Source organism: Aegilops tauschii, chromosome 3 (genome assembly GCF_002575655.3).
Source record: "Aegilops tauschii subsp. strangulata cultivar AL8/78 chromosome 3, Aet v6.0, whole genome shotgun sequence".
NCBI lineage: Eukaryota > Viridiplantae > Streptophyta > Magnoliopsida > Poales > Poaceae > Aegilops > Aegilops tauschii.
In genome coordinates, this window is record NC_053037.3 from 533,266,550 (window position 1) to 533,282,093 (window position 15,544).

General features: G+C 43.6%; 1 protein-coding gene across 2 annotated transcripts; it reads right to left on the reverse strand.

Annotated features, from left to right (window-relative positions):
• Positions 1-5,448: 5,448 nt before the first annotated feature.
• LOC109767952 (endoribonuclease Dicer homolog 3a) lies at positions 5,449-15,102 on the reverse strand. 2 transcript variants are annotated; one of them, XM_020326686.4, is made up of 26 exons: positions 14,766-15,102; positions 14,156-14,261; positions 13,867-14,047; positions 13,667-13,780; positions 13,061-13,195; positions 12,895-12,964; positions 12,363-12,427; positions 11,921-12,052; positions 11,667-11,819; positions 11,366-11,540; positions 11,092-11,197; positions 10,819-11,011; positions 10,568-10,728; positions 10,230-10,448; positions 9,830-10,098; positions 9,440-9,711; positions 8,840-9,336; positions 8,667-8,764; positions 8,228-8,448; positions 7,923-8,132; positions 7,363-7,815; positions 6,964-7,245; positions 6,415-6,756; positions 6,165-6,318; positions 5,954-6,065; positions 5,449-5,847 (listed from the first exon to the last, which is right to left on the reverse strand). In XM_020326686.4, exons 1-26 carry the CDS (start codon positions 14,863-14,865, stop codon positions 5,652-5,654), a joined length of 5,016 nt encoding a protein of 1,671 aa, XP_020182275.1. In that variant the 5' UTR covers positions 14,866-15,102; the 3' UTR covers positions 5,449-5,651. The 2 variants fall into 2 exon arrangements, with proteins under 2 accessions (XP_020182275.1, XP_045091034.1); XM_045235099.2 differs by having other exon boundaries at positions 10,819-11,014; positions 14,766-14,992.
• Positions 15,103-15,544: the final 442 nt, after the last annotated feature.

Below are 15,544 nucleotides of genomic sequence, written 5' to 3' on the forward strand. Positions count from 1 at the left end.
TATCTCCAAGGCACAAAGGATCTTGGCCTATTTTTCTAGTTCCAGAGAAATCAGGACTCTGATATGATTGGATATGCAAATGTTGGCTATTTATCTTACCCTCATAATGCCAGATCACAGATCGTCTTTGTGTTCCTACATGGTGGTACTGTTATATCATGGAAGTCTTCGAAACAGACTCTGGTGGCAACATCTACCAATCATTCTGAAATAATTTCATTATTTGTAGCAACATGTAAATGTGTATGGCTTCGTAGAATGATAAACCACATACAACAGCCATGTGGAATTGGTTTGATAGAATCACGCCTACCATTATCTATGAAGATAATGCGGCCTATGTTGCACAGATGCAGACATGATACATCAAGAGTAATATCACTAAGCATATTTCTCCTAAGTGGTCCCCCCCATGATCTTCAGAAAAGCGTGGAAATGAACATCTTGCAAATTAAATCATGCGAAAATCTTGCTCATATATTTACCAAGTATCTACCAAATTCTATATTCCAGAAATATGTTCATGGAATTGGTATGAGACGACTTCAGGACTTGCAAGCATCAGGGGGAGTCTCTTCTTGAGATATCCTTGTTCAAGACATCACATTATGTTATTCCTCTCTGTGAGTTTATGTTACAGGTTTTCATCAAAGATTTTTAAGAAGAACTTTTGGAGGAGAATCCTTTTGAGATGATAGAGCTACCCAGACAATCATGAGATGATTCTACATGGTCAAGCATAGATTAGGGGGAGTGTTAAGATTAATTACCATATGTAATTAGGGGAAAAATCTCCCCCTTGCCCAAACTGTCGAGCGATTCCTCCCGCAACCGACGCCTCTCCCATCTCTCCCTGGAACCGATGCATCTCCTCTGATCGTCACGTCTCTTCGGAGCATATAAATTGTACTTTCCAATTATTGATCAATAGAAATTTTCCATGTACTTTAGAACAATATAGATTTAAAAAGGGAAAGGTTTGCTGCCGGCCAGCGTTTGGGTCGGACGCCTGCGCGCTGCTCGATTCACCTGGATCCAGCGCCCCTTTTTTGCGCCACGTCCATGTTACTCACCGCTTGACTCCCATCCTTATCTCTTCACACCCCCCCCCCGTCTTCTGTTTTCTCTATCTCTTTCGTTGCGACCGCCATGAAAGAGTCCGAGCTCGCGCCCCTTCCCCTTCTCTATGCATGTCTCTTCAAACCTCCCCCGGCTGTCATGGGTTGCCACAAAGCCAGCACACACCGCCACGCACTGCTACATGGAAAATCAAGGTAGCCGGTGTTGCAAACCACGGTGGTGGTGCACAAGATGCTGCTACCATGTCTCGTCGAGTTGGAACCGGCAGAACGCGGTGCTACAACCGGCACGTGCCCGTGCTGCAACCAACACACAACAGTACCAGAATGAGACATCATGCTGCTACGAACCAGAGCGCGGCGGCGACGCCCATTGGTGGTCGACTACTACAACCATGGTTGTCAATGGCTACATCCAGCGACGACAAATGCTACATCCGTCCACGTCGATGTTCTCACCTGCACGGGGACGGCGCCGCGAGAGGTGCTAGATCCGGCGAGGGGTTATTTTTGCTGGAACCGGGAAGGCGGATTGCTGGAAATGGCAAAGTTATTTGCTAGAACTGGCAAGACGGATTGCTGGAACTGTTTTTCTGGATGCTACCATGACGATTCTCTGATGCTACATCCATGATTGCCATGTGCTGGAACCATGGTCACCGGATGCTACATCCATGGTGTAAGTGCATCTAGTGCCACCCCTAGTTGGTTTTGGAGTATTGACGACAAACTTGGTTGAGGGACTAATGTGTTTGTGAGAATTGCAGGATAACACAGGTAATTCGGTTTACCTACCAAAGATGACCCCTAAAAATGTGTGAAGACATTGAAGACAATGGTGGTCTGTGAAGATATTCGCAACGAAGATTATGACTTGAGAAGACATTCACGTGAAGACTATGGAGTGCGAAGACATAGTTGTTTCGTAGTTTCCTTTTCTTCTTTGTTGAGTCATAGGAACCACCGTACTGTTAAGTGGGGTCCAAGTGAACAAAATCAGAGTGACTGATGTGATGCTCAACCAAATCCTATGTCTTCGAGCGAAGACAATGAGAGCAAATCTTATCCAGAGCTGGATGAGTCAGCTTTACTTGTAGCCCAAGTCAAGCTGCCGCATGTGTTTGAAATCTGACCGTTGGACATGTGTCAGTTCCTTAGTGACCCAGGGTCATTTCGGACATATCAGGTCGGGTTACCTCCTGGCTATAAATAGCCCACCCCCTACACCATAAATTGGTGGCTGCTCAGAGTTAGTGCGCGGCTGTTGTCGTTTGAGAGCAACCCACCTCCTAAGCTTTTGAGAGAGAGATCCTTGCGAGGACAAAGCCCAAAACACCCTAGAGCCAAAGTGTGTTAGGCATCACTGAAGTCTTTCTGTCCGCGTGATCTGAAGACTTGTTACACTTGAGGACTGTGAATCCTCCAGCCGGTTAGGCAACCCTAAACCCTAACCCTAAACCCTAAACCCTAATTCGGTTTACCTACCAAAGATGACCCCTAAAAATGTGTGAAGACATTGAAGACAATGGTGGTCTGTGAAGATATTCACAACGAAGATTATGACTTGAGAAGACATTCACGTGAAGACTATGGAGTGCGAAGACATAGTTGTTTCGTAGTTTCCTTTTCTTCTTTGTTGAGTCATAGGAACCACCGTACTGTTAAGTGGGGTCCAGGTGAACAAAATTAGAGTGACTGATGTGATGCTCAACCAAATCCTATGTCTTCGAGCAAAGACAATGAGAGCAAATCTTATCCAGAGCTGGATGAGTCAGCTTTACTTGTAGCCCAAGTCAAGCTGCCGCATGTGTTTGAAATCTGACCGTTGGACACGTGTCAGTTCCTTAGTGACCCAGGGTCATTTCGGGCATATCAGGTCGGGTTGCCTCCTGGCTATAAATAGCCCACCCCCTACACAATAAATTGGTGGCTGCTCAGAGTTAGTGCACGGCTTTTGTCGTTTGAGAGCAACCCACCTCCTAAGCTTTTGAGAGAGAGATCCTTGCGAGGACAAAGCCCAAAACACCTAGAGCCAAAGTGTGTTAGGCATCACTGAAGCCTTTCTGTTCGTGTGATCTGAAGACTTGTTACACTTGAGGACTGTGAATCCTCCAGCCGGTTAGGCATCGCGTTCTGAGCATCCAAGAGTCATTGTGGATTGCCGGTGAACGAAGTCTGTGAAGGTTTGAAAGTCTACCTTGAAGACTTACTAGAGTGATCGGGCGAGGACTAAGTGTCCTTAGCTCAAGGGGAATAAGGTGAAGACGCGGTCTTCTTAGTTGAATCTCAGCCTCACTAACCAGACATACAGTTGTCACATCAACTGGAACTGGTCCAACAAATCCTTGTCCTCACCAAGCAACTGGTTCTATCCTTTACCTCTCTTTACATACAGTTTGTCTTCATGAAGTCATTGCCTGCCTGTCTGATCTGATTGTCTTCACTGAGTGAAAATTGTTGTTGTTTGGCTTCATACTATCTTTCATCCTCATCCATACTACTTAGCTGCTAATAGTCTTCGTGCTTTCACTTTATTGCTTACTTGACTATGGCCTATCTAGTGTAGTCTACCTTCCGCTGCATATCAATAGGTTTATTTCTACTGTTTGTCTTCAAAGCCCCCGTGTTTTGAAGACTTTCATAAAAATCGCCTATTCACCCCCCCTCTAGTCGATAACTAGCACCTTCACATGGTCACCACGAGTTGGAACCGTGGTCAGCGAATGCTACATCCATGCTCACAACGATTTGGACCCGTATCACCGGATGCTGCATCGACACCCACCAAATGCTGGAACCAGCAGAGACGAGTGCTTGCAACCGACGATATTCCAGCCGTTGGCACGCTGCAATGGGGTTCAAGACGGCATCGCGGTGGGGCAACCATGACTACATGAGGCGCTGCTATCGTGGACGACGAGCTTGGGGGCGCGGTGATTTTTTGCTGGATTCAGCAAGCACGACATGAAGGGGGTGGAGAAAGACATCAAACGTTTGTGCGCCGCTTCAATCCACTTCGATCGTGACAGTTGCAAAAGAGTGCACCAACGGGCAAGGGCTGGCCGACCGACGCCTAGTAGTCGCCATAAAAAATTATTTTGTGCACATAATTTGGCAGTTCGCATATATGTTGTCTGCATTAGGGAAGCAATTTTTCCACGGCGTTTGGTTGGCTGGACTGGGTTGATGCACTACACAACAGTACAAATAACACAAGAAGCAATAAAAATTACATTTATATCCCTAGACCACATAGCGACGACTACAAGCACTAGAGCAAGCTGAAGACACGCCGCTATCATCGCCCCTGCCTCACCGGAGCTAGGTAATCTTGATGTAGTAGACGCCAGGAAATCGTCGTGCTGAAGCTCCAAAGGACCAGCACACCATAACAACAACCGTCACCGATAAAAAGAAGCGTAGATCAGAAGGATCCAACCTATAGAGACACAAACATAAACGAATGATAACCGAATCCAAGCAGATCCACCGAAGACAAAGACCAACCAAATCCCTCGAGTTCTGCCAGACACACTTCCACACGCCCTCCGACAACGCTAGACGCACCACCCGGACGGGAACTAGGTGGGGAGAACCTCATTCCATCTTCAGGGAGCCACCGCCGTCTCATATTTCTGAGCAGGACACAAACCCTAAACAAACCCAAAGAAACGCCTGAAAACGAAGCAAAAGCCCTCCCACCGGTAAGGGACGGGATCCACCGCGCCTTCATGACCTTAAGGCCATAGGAGAGGCAGATCGCCGGTGCAGCCGGCGGGAAACCCTAACGTGGGATTCACTCATGGAAGGAGCAGCAGGAAAAGGTTGCGTGGCCTTCCCCGCAACCAACAAAGCTTTAGCAGCCAAAATGAATGCCAACAACATCGACATAATGGAGGAGCGGTCAAACCGAGGATATAACGTAGGGATTTATTGATTTAAAATGAATTTTGTTTAATGTGGCAAACTAAAACCGAGTTCTTCGATGTTACAACACTTTTCAAGTTGATCTTGAATGCGTTTCTATATTTTGTCACAAAAGACCAAGGGTTCTTGCTGCATATGTCTGGCATTGGTTTCACACTTTTGGTGCATGTAGTATTTGTACGTTGTTACAATAGTTAAAGCAGTACGTTGCCTAATACAGTAATATCAATTTTCTGTTGCATTGAGATGTTTTATAATGGTTCTTATTGCACCAAGTTTTTATTGGCAAAAGGTGGAGAAAACATGTGCGAAACGTCGGTCTCCTAAATCTGCAGGAAGAGAGAAAAGGATCATCCAAGATATAATGACTGCGCCTGTTAAGTACTGATAGACAGTGGACTTGCAGCACTTCGGCTCATCATTTCCTGCCGCAGCCAATATATGAAGCCAAGCACAACATACATTTTTTTTAACAAAGTACAACATACATAGCGACTGGCAGCAGAGCCAGGTCAGCTCAGCTGTGTCCTGCCTCTCACAAGTATCCATCCTCAGCATCCGTTATTCGGATGATGCCACACGTGCCTCTTCCAAACTTCCCGGTCAATGGGGAATACTAATATTTACTAGCATCACAGACGGCTCTCACGAAACATGAATCTCCTGGACTTGCAATCTCCCTCGCTGCTGAAGCTCATAGAGCATGAGCAGTGCGGCGGAATCCATCGCGCTCTTCTTATCCGCAAAACAATCCCCTGTGAGGCTGATCACATCACTATTCGGTATGTGCAGTTTTATGGTTGACGCGAAGGTGAACCCTTGACCTTGAGGCGTAGGCACACTGGTATCACGGAAAGTGGGTAGATTTAGCTGGTTAGTTTACACAAGCTACCTGGAAGGACACTCATCAGTAATCACAGGCAGAGATCGGTTTGAGGCAAAAGTACCTTTGTTCTACCTTCGCACAATCGAAATTAGGAGCTGGCCATTGCAACTTTTTGCAGAACTCATACAGTCCTGCACGGGGTCCTCCTTTGCTCATTCTCACCGGCCAGTCCACTGGGTAAGTGAGACATTATACACAGTTCCACTGAGTTGACAGTGGATATTATAGATATGAAACAAGAACTCGTGCTTGGGATGACAAACAAAACATACCTGGTTTATCAAGACTGGCGGCTATCTTTGATCCAGCTGATCTCTTTCCCCTGGTTGGTGTTGAAAGTTGTATATCCATTGCATCAAAAATGTTACGATGATCCTGGAACTGTTGCGTGTTGCTTGCATTCTTTGGTACTATAAGTCCTTCCACCTGCAGAAGAAAATCGAACATTGATGGGTTGAACTGCTGGACCTTGAAAACAAAATGATGTCAAAATAGTGAAAGCACAAAACAGAAAACGGGTACCTCAAGGTCCTTGAGTAACATGGAAGCTGCATGTGCTTTAGCATCCTTTTTGCTCTTGCCACAACCTTGCCTGACAAGGAGCGTCTCCTTGAGTTGCACATCCAGAGTAGCCTCTATTTTGTCTCCATCTGTACGCTTAATTCCATCTGTACACTTAATTCCTAGAAAGTACCCACTTTTGTTGCACCATTCGAGAAGCTCTCTGAAGGGAGGTAACTCCAGCTTCTCAGGTGTAACAATAGGGGAAAGAAGAGGTTTGAAAATACCCCAAACTACCTCCAAATCAAGTTTTCTATCTATAAGAATTGCACCCGCAATACTTTCTACAACATCACCCAGAACCTGCAGGGCAAAAGAATGAAAACTATGATATTAATATAGAAGATAGGTGGTCAACTACACTAGTACACGACGATTCTGGAAAATGCAACAAAAGGTGAATAAAAAAATTAACAATAGTAATACCCATAAATAAAAAATGTGACTAATAATCTATTTAGCCATCTTGAGTAAATTATACACATCAAAGGCAAAGGAAGAGAAACATACCTTAGGCCCTCTTAATGCCGCATCTGATAAAAGGTTGACTTTGTCCATGGAAGGGTTCTCTAAACTATCCACATATTCAGTAATATTTTCTGGTAATTTCCCAGAAGAATGCTGGAGAAACTGATATAACTTATGCTTCACTGCGAGTTGTGCAAAATTTTCATTGTTTACTGATGCAGACCGTAAATCTGTCAGCTCCCCCTCATCGGTGTCTTTATGACTATAGAAAAGATGTCGTGTTAAGAGAATATCCAAGACAGCATCACCAAGGAACTCCAGACGCTGGAACAAATAGACGCATTCAGTGTTTTCCAGTAGAAATATTGAATAATAAAGATTTGAAAACACCCAGCATGAATAGCCAGCTAAATTAAATTTAATGCTAACATCAACCATTACCTCGTAGGAATATCCTTCTGCTGATTCCTGCAGTGATGGGTGGGTAAGAGCTTCTAGCAGAAGACCTTTCATCAAAAATACATAGCCTAGTTTTGCTTCAACCTTTTCAATTACATCATTTTTTGGAAGATAAGTCTGCACAGATGCACTCAAGAACTGACCAATCAATTCTTCCTCAACTTCAACATTAATTCCCAACCATTTGAGAACAGCCATTGCTGCTCTTAAGCCACCTTCTACATAATACGCACCGATTATAGCTTCGACGCAATCAGAAATTGTTTTGGAACACATCCATCTGTGTCCCTTATCACACAGCTGGCCTACTTTCACATTAATATCCTCAGTGACAACCTCAGAATTTACTCGGCAATTACAAGGAACAGGATGAATGGAGAGCTGTCCTGGTGCAAGCCATCGACGAGGATCAAATGCAGCATCACGTATATAACCCTATGAATCACATGCCACCAGTTACAGGATTAGTCTGTGATAATGTTAACAGTCAACTTAACAAATGCAACATTTGTATAGATTGCCCAGAATGAGATACAGTTTACCTGTATTTTGTGTTCAATTCCAAACCCATAAAGTGCAGCATTAGATATTATATCAACCCTACTGGATGTTAACTGGCCCTCATCCATGTTAGGAAATTTTAGGAAAAGGTGACAACTAACGACATACTTCAACACAGAATCTCCCAATAATTCCAGACGCTCCATTGAGAAGTCTTCAGAGCATCGAAGAGTTGTGATAGCTTCTAGAATCTGAAGTGCATGTGCAAATTGATTATGTCCATTCCATGGAACACAATAAATGTAATGTATAGAAGTGATAAAAAATACTAATGCCGATTTCTTACCAGAAAGCTTGATACATTAGAATCGTCATATGAAATTTCACTCTTTAGTTGACTGGCTAGCATTAATGTCTCTATACGATGCATCAAAGATGGGAACAAATAAAATGTTCTTAAAATGTCATCAGAAAAATTAAGGGGAATCAGCAACTCTGGGGGCATGTGAACACGGTTGTTTGCCTTAGTTATATCTGATGTGTCACCCTTTTTCTTCTCACCGTTACCTAGAAAAGGCAGCGAGCAGACATGAGGCTCATATATAAATAATCAAGCAAAGCATGAACAATGAGGACAAGATATATGGCGAATGCACCCGTCTAATTAAATGAGCTCATTGTCAATCATGTTTGATGTATGAAAAACGAAGATGATTTATGTAATAATTCTTCAAGAAATTACAAAGTGACTAAAACTGAAACTGGCTAGAGGGAAAGACAAGGACCTTCATCTCTGAGCTTCGAGGAAAGGATGTTGTGAGGCCTATGACTTGGTTTCAGCACTAGTAATGGCTGTGAGGGATGACGAAGAACTATGTCATACCTGCATATGAAATAAATTAATAATTTAACATATTTATGCTTGAGCAAGCACATGAATGTGCAGTAACAAACATACTTCTTTTCAAAGTATTCTGCAAAGGTATGGAATTCTGTTCCTTTCTCATCTGCTGCACCATCAAATGTGCTATTGGCAGATAAATCAGCAACATGAAGAGCAGTATATATCTTTCCTGTGTGAACTGCCAGCACTACCACATTTCTAAGGAAATGAGCCTCACATGATGTGTTGGCCAAATGAATTAGATCTTCATCATTTTGGTCGAAATCAAGAATTCCCAGTATGTTCATTTTTTCTTCAGAATAAATCTTCCTCAAAAGTTTAACAGCTGTAGCGGCTTCATCAATCACTCTCCAGTTGATGCATGAAATGTCATGGGACTCCACAGTAGGATCCATAGGTAAAATCAAATACATATTTGGATTATTCCAGATAAACGTGTCATCTTTACTGAGAATAAACTCCCGTGGAACGCCGGATGATTTTGATCCAGTGAACAACTTTCCGAACAAACCATTGAACAGAAGTGCTTGAAATAGCTTTGCTTGCTCCAGCTAAGCGAGGAAAGCAGAATGAATCTTTCATATTAATCAAAAGCAAAAAAAAGAGCAGGGACAACAACGGTAGCAAGAAGAAAACACAAAGTTGAGCAGACACCTGTTGAACATCCAACTCAAAAAGGCCACAAGGAGATACTGAAGCTTTCACCATCTTGTCATGTAGAAACAGATCAATGTCCAAATTAGCAGCTTCATGTGCTATAGTTTTATCAATTAACAGAACAAAATTAGAGTATTTCTGACCAACTTGGTCACAAAGAAATTTCATCCTGTAGCCTTGAAGCTTAACAGCAGTTCTCTCTGATGCCCAGGTACCAGACAACCCACATACTCTAGTTGTACCATGTAGCTCTTTTCGTTTGGTTGTACCTTCGTGAAGGCAATAAAAGTTTGTCATCAGAAATACAAGTTCCTTTTTATCACAATTAACTCAGGAATCAATATTTTGTAAAAATATACAACATTTTAGAGCTTAGTAATCACTCACCTACACCAGCCAAAGATGTGAGAACGTCAGTTTTGTTCACAGATTCCAGTGGTGGCTCTTCAACAGATAGACAAAGAGAGTCAGTAAGTACTCCTAGCTGATGCAGCTGCTTACATGCATCAAGACAAACAAGCTGTTTTGCTTTCTTCTTGTTTCTTGCTTTTGGACCCACCAAAGGTGGCAACATGTCACTAGATGGTAGCATTAACGTACACACAAAACCATCACCATGGTTGGTGAACTCAAACAAAGGTTTTGTGGTGTCGTACCTGTGACATGTGCAGAAATGTAAGAACGTGAAATTAGAGCCCTCCACACAAAATGACAACTGGTATCGCAGATTTGCAGGTGTAAAATGTGTAGCCAAGAATAACCAGACTAAAAAATGTGATCACCATACTTGTCCCCCAGAAGCTTGTCACAGTATTGGACGATAACACTAATGCTAGAACCAGCAGTTACTTTTGCTCCGGTTGTGCCAACAAGGTATTCATTTTTTTCTTCAACAGGGAAGAAACCAGGGAGTAGATCCTCGGAATCTCTGTTCAAAGCAGTCTCAATCATTGACTTCTCGCTTCTCAAAATGGCAGATATCAAATTATTTTGTTTAACATTTTCCCTGCAAAAAACATCGCAATTATAGCTTCTTTGTTTTCCCTTTTCACCATTCCTTTTTGCAACCATTTAACACCACAAGCATAAAAAAATTTAGAATGAACAGCCAAGTGAAAATTTTACCTTTCAATCATTAGTATGTACTGAGAGTCCTTCTGCCGTGCTCGTCCACGTGACTGCATATAACTACGGGTAGTCTTTGGCAAATCAAATCTTATTACACACGAGCAGTCTGTGACATCAATACCCTCTTCCGCGACATCCGTAGTAAATAGTAAGTTCACCTACATTTAGTCCAGAATGGGAAGACAAAGAAATGTCAGATCACAAGGACCAAGTTTCCCTTTCTCTAAATGTTGACAGAATCTAACAACCTTTCCGGAGCGAAATGAATCCAGTGTGTCCTTCTGCATTTTAGGGGTCAGAGCGTCCACTGAAGAACTCCCTCCAGTAAGAGAAGAAAATGTAAAATGTGAGAGGTGTCCAATTTTCTTCATTGTCCGTTCCATGGCTCTAGCAGTGATCTTTCGATCCACAAAAATGAGGCATCGGACATGATCACAGTTACTGCTAGGAAGGGAAGCATGTCATGTCAGCGTAAAGGAGCAGAATTATGTCATCATGTGAGGTAAAAGTAGCGTATTTACCTGAAAGAGCGGAAGATTTGGATGAGTTCATAAAGCTTTGGTGAAATATAACCCGTCTTAATTGCTTCCACACATCCACTCTCAGAATTTAGAAGCACATCGCTACCTGAAATGACAGGAACTCATTACAGATGATATATCATACTTGATCTAGTGGTACATGCTACATTTATTTAATATTCTTCGGCCAACAGTTTTGCATAATAGTGTAAGGCTGCAAAAAAGAACATCGGAATAATAGTGCATTGCTGGTTTTAGTTACACATCATCACACCTTGCTGGAGATGCTTGTCAATTATACGTGACATATCCTCAAAGAACTTCAGATGAAGCGCTGAAATTTCTGCAAGCAGGAACGAGCTATTTGCAACACTTTGAATATTTGTGGCATCAGAAGCTTTCTTCAGCCAACCTGTTCTCTGTCCCCTTTCAATGTAGATTTTGGTGACCTACAAGGAACATAAAGTATTAACTATGGCATGATGCCCTAAATGTCAAATAGTGATTAAAAAAATAAGATAAAAACTGGATTACATGTTACATGAAACATTAGAACCAATGAATCTAAGAGATACCTCACTAGCACAAAGAAGACCAATATCATCGATGCAATACAGGATTTTGGCTGAAGAATTGGATAGACGCCTCTGTGATTCTTTAGCTATTTCATCGGATTCTTTATTCTGGTAGTTAGGCTTATTCTGCAATGTAGTTATTAATGCATCGTACTGCACAAACAAAAATTAATTGTCCTCAGAAATAAAATCTCCAGCCACTGAACTTCAGTAACATATACTTAAACAGTAGAGGAGGGACTAAAATGAGAGACCTCGGAATGCAAAAATCCCAACTCTTCACTCAAATCCTTGAAACAAACAGTTTTTGGGTCATAGTATCTGTCCACTTCTTTTGCAGAAGGAGCGCAAAGCTCTATCTCTGCTCTATCAGCCACAGCGTAGATCTGTTCAAGCAAAACAGAAATATATAGGTTGAAGGCCACAATCTAGAAACATATCTGGATATGGATATATGTTTGCAGTTTTTTTTTTCTAGATCAACAGGCACTAGCCCCTGTGGCTTTTAAATTAAAAGAGAACAGATACTAGGTCGAATGCGGTGGGCCACTAGGGGCCACGACCCCACACACCTCTAGCCAACTGGTTGATGCCCAGTTCTATATGTTTGCAGTTCAATGGACAAAAATAGAATGCTGCAGTATCACAACTAGAATATTGTGCAAATACCTTGTATAACCAGAAAATAGGAACTACCTTAGCATTTAGAAGCTTTTCCAGTTCAGTGAACTGAACTTCACAATCCAGATTAGAAGAGACACCTATAAAGATGACAAAGAAAAATCAAAATCACCAGAGAAGATTTATGGGGTGTAGAAGCAAATCAAACCTATGGTAGATACTACGACGCAAGGGAACTTCAGAAATATTGACAGTCCATGGCAGAAATACAACTGAAGATTATGCCCTTCAAGAGTTACTTCTCTGGATTAATGTTTCTTTCACTTGGCAATCACATGTCACGTTTAGTAATTTAGCTCATGACCTATATGCTATTGTTCATAAGAATGTAACAGTGACCTTTCATCATAGTCTACGATCAAGTTTATCCATGCCACTGTATTTACTGTTTAGCATTCACTTGTTTACCTTAAATTATGTATTTGACACGAAGTTCATCAGTTTATTTAATATATCTGACATGCAAGTAGAAACAATTCAAAGCATGTAGTGGTGTACGCAATGTAGCAAAATAAAAAATATATATTATGTATTTGTGAATGCTTGCCTTTTCTTATAACAGGCGAGGCCGTCATACCAAACACCTTTGGCTTGTGGTCAGATTGGTGATAGTAGTCCTGCTCAAAGCATGGCCATGGCGAACACAACAATTTCAGAATGATTATAAAAAGGAAGTGTTCAGCACAAAAAGGTGATCTGGTGTTTCACAATACCTTCATTATTCTCGAATAAGGGTGTTTGCCAGTTGCACGATGGCACTCATCAAATATCATAAGACTAACCATATCCAAGCTCAAGAAAGCTTTGCCTAAAGCACTTAGCAACACATCTGGTATCATCACCATGACCTGCAATGTTTCAATGGCACTCCAAAGTAAGTGACAAAAGCATCTACATACAAATGAAACAAAGCATAGCACTGATCAAAATTTAAGAAAGGTATAAGAAGATGGGCCTATCTATATACCAATATGATCCAACAAATCTCAGAGATCAAACAGTGTCAATCCAACGGCCTATATTGCTCCAATGGCGAGCACTCAACATGTTTAGCATGCAATTAATAACATACGAAATATAGACTATCCACGTAATTACGCGTAATTGATATCCTACCTCATATTAACGTGCAATTAATTTTCTGCCTAATATCAACATGCAATTAATTTTCTACCTGATATCAACGTGCATTGCACGTACGCAACACATTTACCAGCGTTATCAAGTACATGATATAATGAACAGAAAAATTCAGACAAGCATTGTTACCATGATACAATGAACAAATGAGGAACCGACAGGCCTGGACCAGCACTTACCTGAGATTTCGATACTTTTTCTTTCCATCTCTGAGGCGTCCAGTGATCAACCCCCGAGGCACCGCAATACAGTTCCACCTCAAAATCTGTGTGGGTTTTAATCACCTCGCATTGCTGCGGCAACAAAATGTCAGAACATACTAGTTTCATATACCAAGATGAATGTACAGTCACCAGCCTACATACTGCAGTAGTACAACCTGAGTGACGAGCTGAACTGTTGGTGCAAGGAATATGATCTTCCCATTGTTATTTGATTTGTCGATCTTTTTCCCAAACTCTTTCATGAGCATCACGGCAATCATCGTCTTCCCGGCTCCTGTGTCAAGCATTGCAATCGTGTTTCGCGCCTTGGCAACCTCAAAGACATCGAGCTGGTATCTGACCGATTTCAATATCAGAAAGCAACATCAGGTACAGATACAGTACCCTTTTTGCTCATACAAGACTGTATAATCCTGCAACAAAAATAAAGAAATGGTGCCAAACCTTCTGGGTGTGAAAACTTGAGACTCTGTCTTCTGCCGCTTCTGCCCGTCTGCTTCGTCTCCTTGAGCACACGACTCCGATGGCCTCTTGAGAGGGTTCATGTTAACTGCCCAAAAATCCAACAACAGTTGAGCCACAGAGATCAATGGCGAACCCCATCCTTAGAAACCCCCTCACCAATTCGAACAGAATCAAATTAACTCGAGAGGAGGGGGGGGGGAAACAGAGTGCCCGTGTTCTGTCAGAAACGAAAAGCCGGAGCACCTTAACCCCCAAAAACCCTCGCAGAAAACCCCCAAATGGCAGAAACCCCAGAGCAGAGATGCCGAAGTAGACCAACGGCGGCGGAATGTTCTGGATGCTTCTGGAAGCGCCCGCGTGCCCCGATTAAGCACCGCGGAAGCTCCAAAATCAAGCCAATCCGCCGCCATTAACGCGAACGCACGAAACATCAATCGACCGGGTCGAACGCTCATTGCCGAATCAACCCCGGCGGCCTGATCGGCGGTCCGGCACAAACACCGCAGCCGCAAAACCCGAAACGGCCGAGAAAAAACACGGAACCCCCATGGAGACGCGCAAAGCGGCGAGAGGTCGGTTGGTTGCTTACCGTCGGGGACGGGGACGGCCTCCGCCGGCGCGGGACCGGCGGCGTCCATCGCGTCCTCGCCCGCCCCTCCGCGTCCGGGCGCCGATTCCGCCTCCGCCATGGGGGAGGGAAGAATCGTACGAGGCAAGCTTCGGAGTACCCCCACTACAGACCACAGTACTACTCTCTCCTCTGCTTTGGGGTTTGGGTTTGGGACTGACGCGCGCTGGCCCACCGCGAATACGCCGTCGGGTCGGATCCCTCGGTGTTTTATATGGGGAGGGAGGCGTCACGGCGGGTGAGGTGGGGTGGGGAGATGCTCGGCCGCGTTTCTGCATCCGGAAGCAGACACTGACGCGGCCGCGGGATTTACTGCCCCCTTTCCTAAATCCAATTTCTTCCGTCATTTTTTTTGAGGGAAAATCCAATTTCTTCCGTCATTTTTTTTGAGGGAAAATCCAATTTCTTCCGTCATTTTTTTGAGGGAAAATCCAATTTCTTCCGTTATTTTTTTTAGGGAAAATCCAATTTCTTCCGTCATTGGGAGGTCCGGTTCGGGCCCGTGCCTCGCCTAGCCTGCCTCGGAGTGCCAGCCGTCAGGGCCGCGCGGCGGTGGGGCTGACCCGTGGGGCCTGCGACGGGCTCGGTGCCCTGCGGGGCCCGGTGGTCGGTGGGGCTGGGAACCTGGGGTGGGGTGGTCGCTTGGTGCGCCTTTGGCGATTTCCCTGTGGACTGGGGTGGTGGGTGGCGACGTTTGCTCCTTTTGGGGTCTGGATTTGACGGGCGTGCACTGGCTCGTC

What these genes read in the sequence shown, in the direction of transcription:
- LOC109767952 (XM_045235099.2), bottom strand. Translation starts at nt 14,865, where the DNA reads ATGGCGGAGGCGGAATCGGCGCCCGGACGCGGAGGGGCGGGCGAGGAC. An exon ending in AAAAGCTTCTAAATGCTAAG is followed by an intron (nt 12,053 to 12,362) that starts GTAGTTCCTATT and finishes TTGCTTGAACAG; the next exon opens with ATCTACGCTGTGGCTGATAG. An exon ending in TTGAGTTGGATGTTCAACAG is followed by an intron (nt 9,337 to 9,439) that starts GTGTCTGCTCAA and finishes TTCCTCGCTTAG; the next exon opens with CTGGAGCAAGCAAAGCTATT.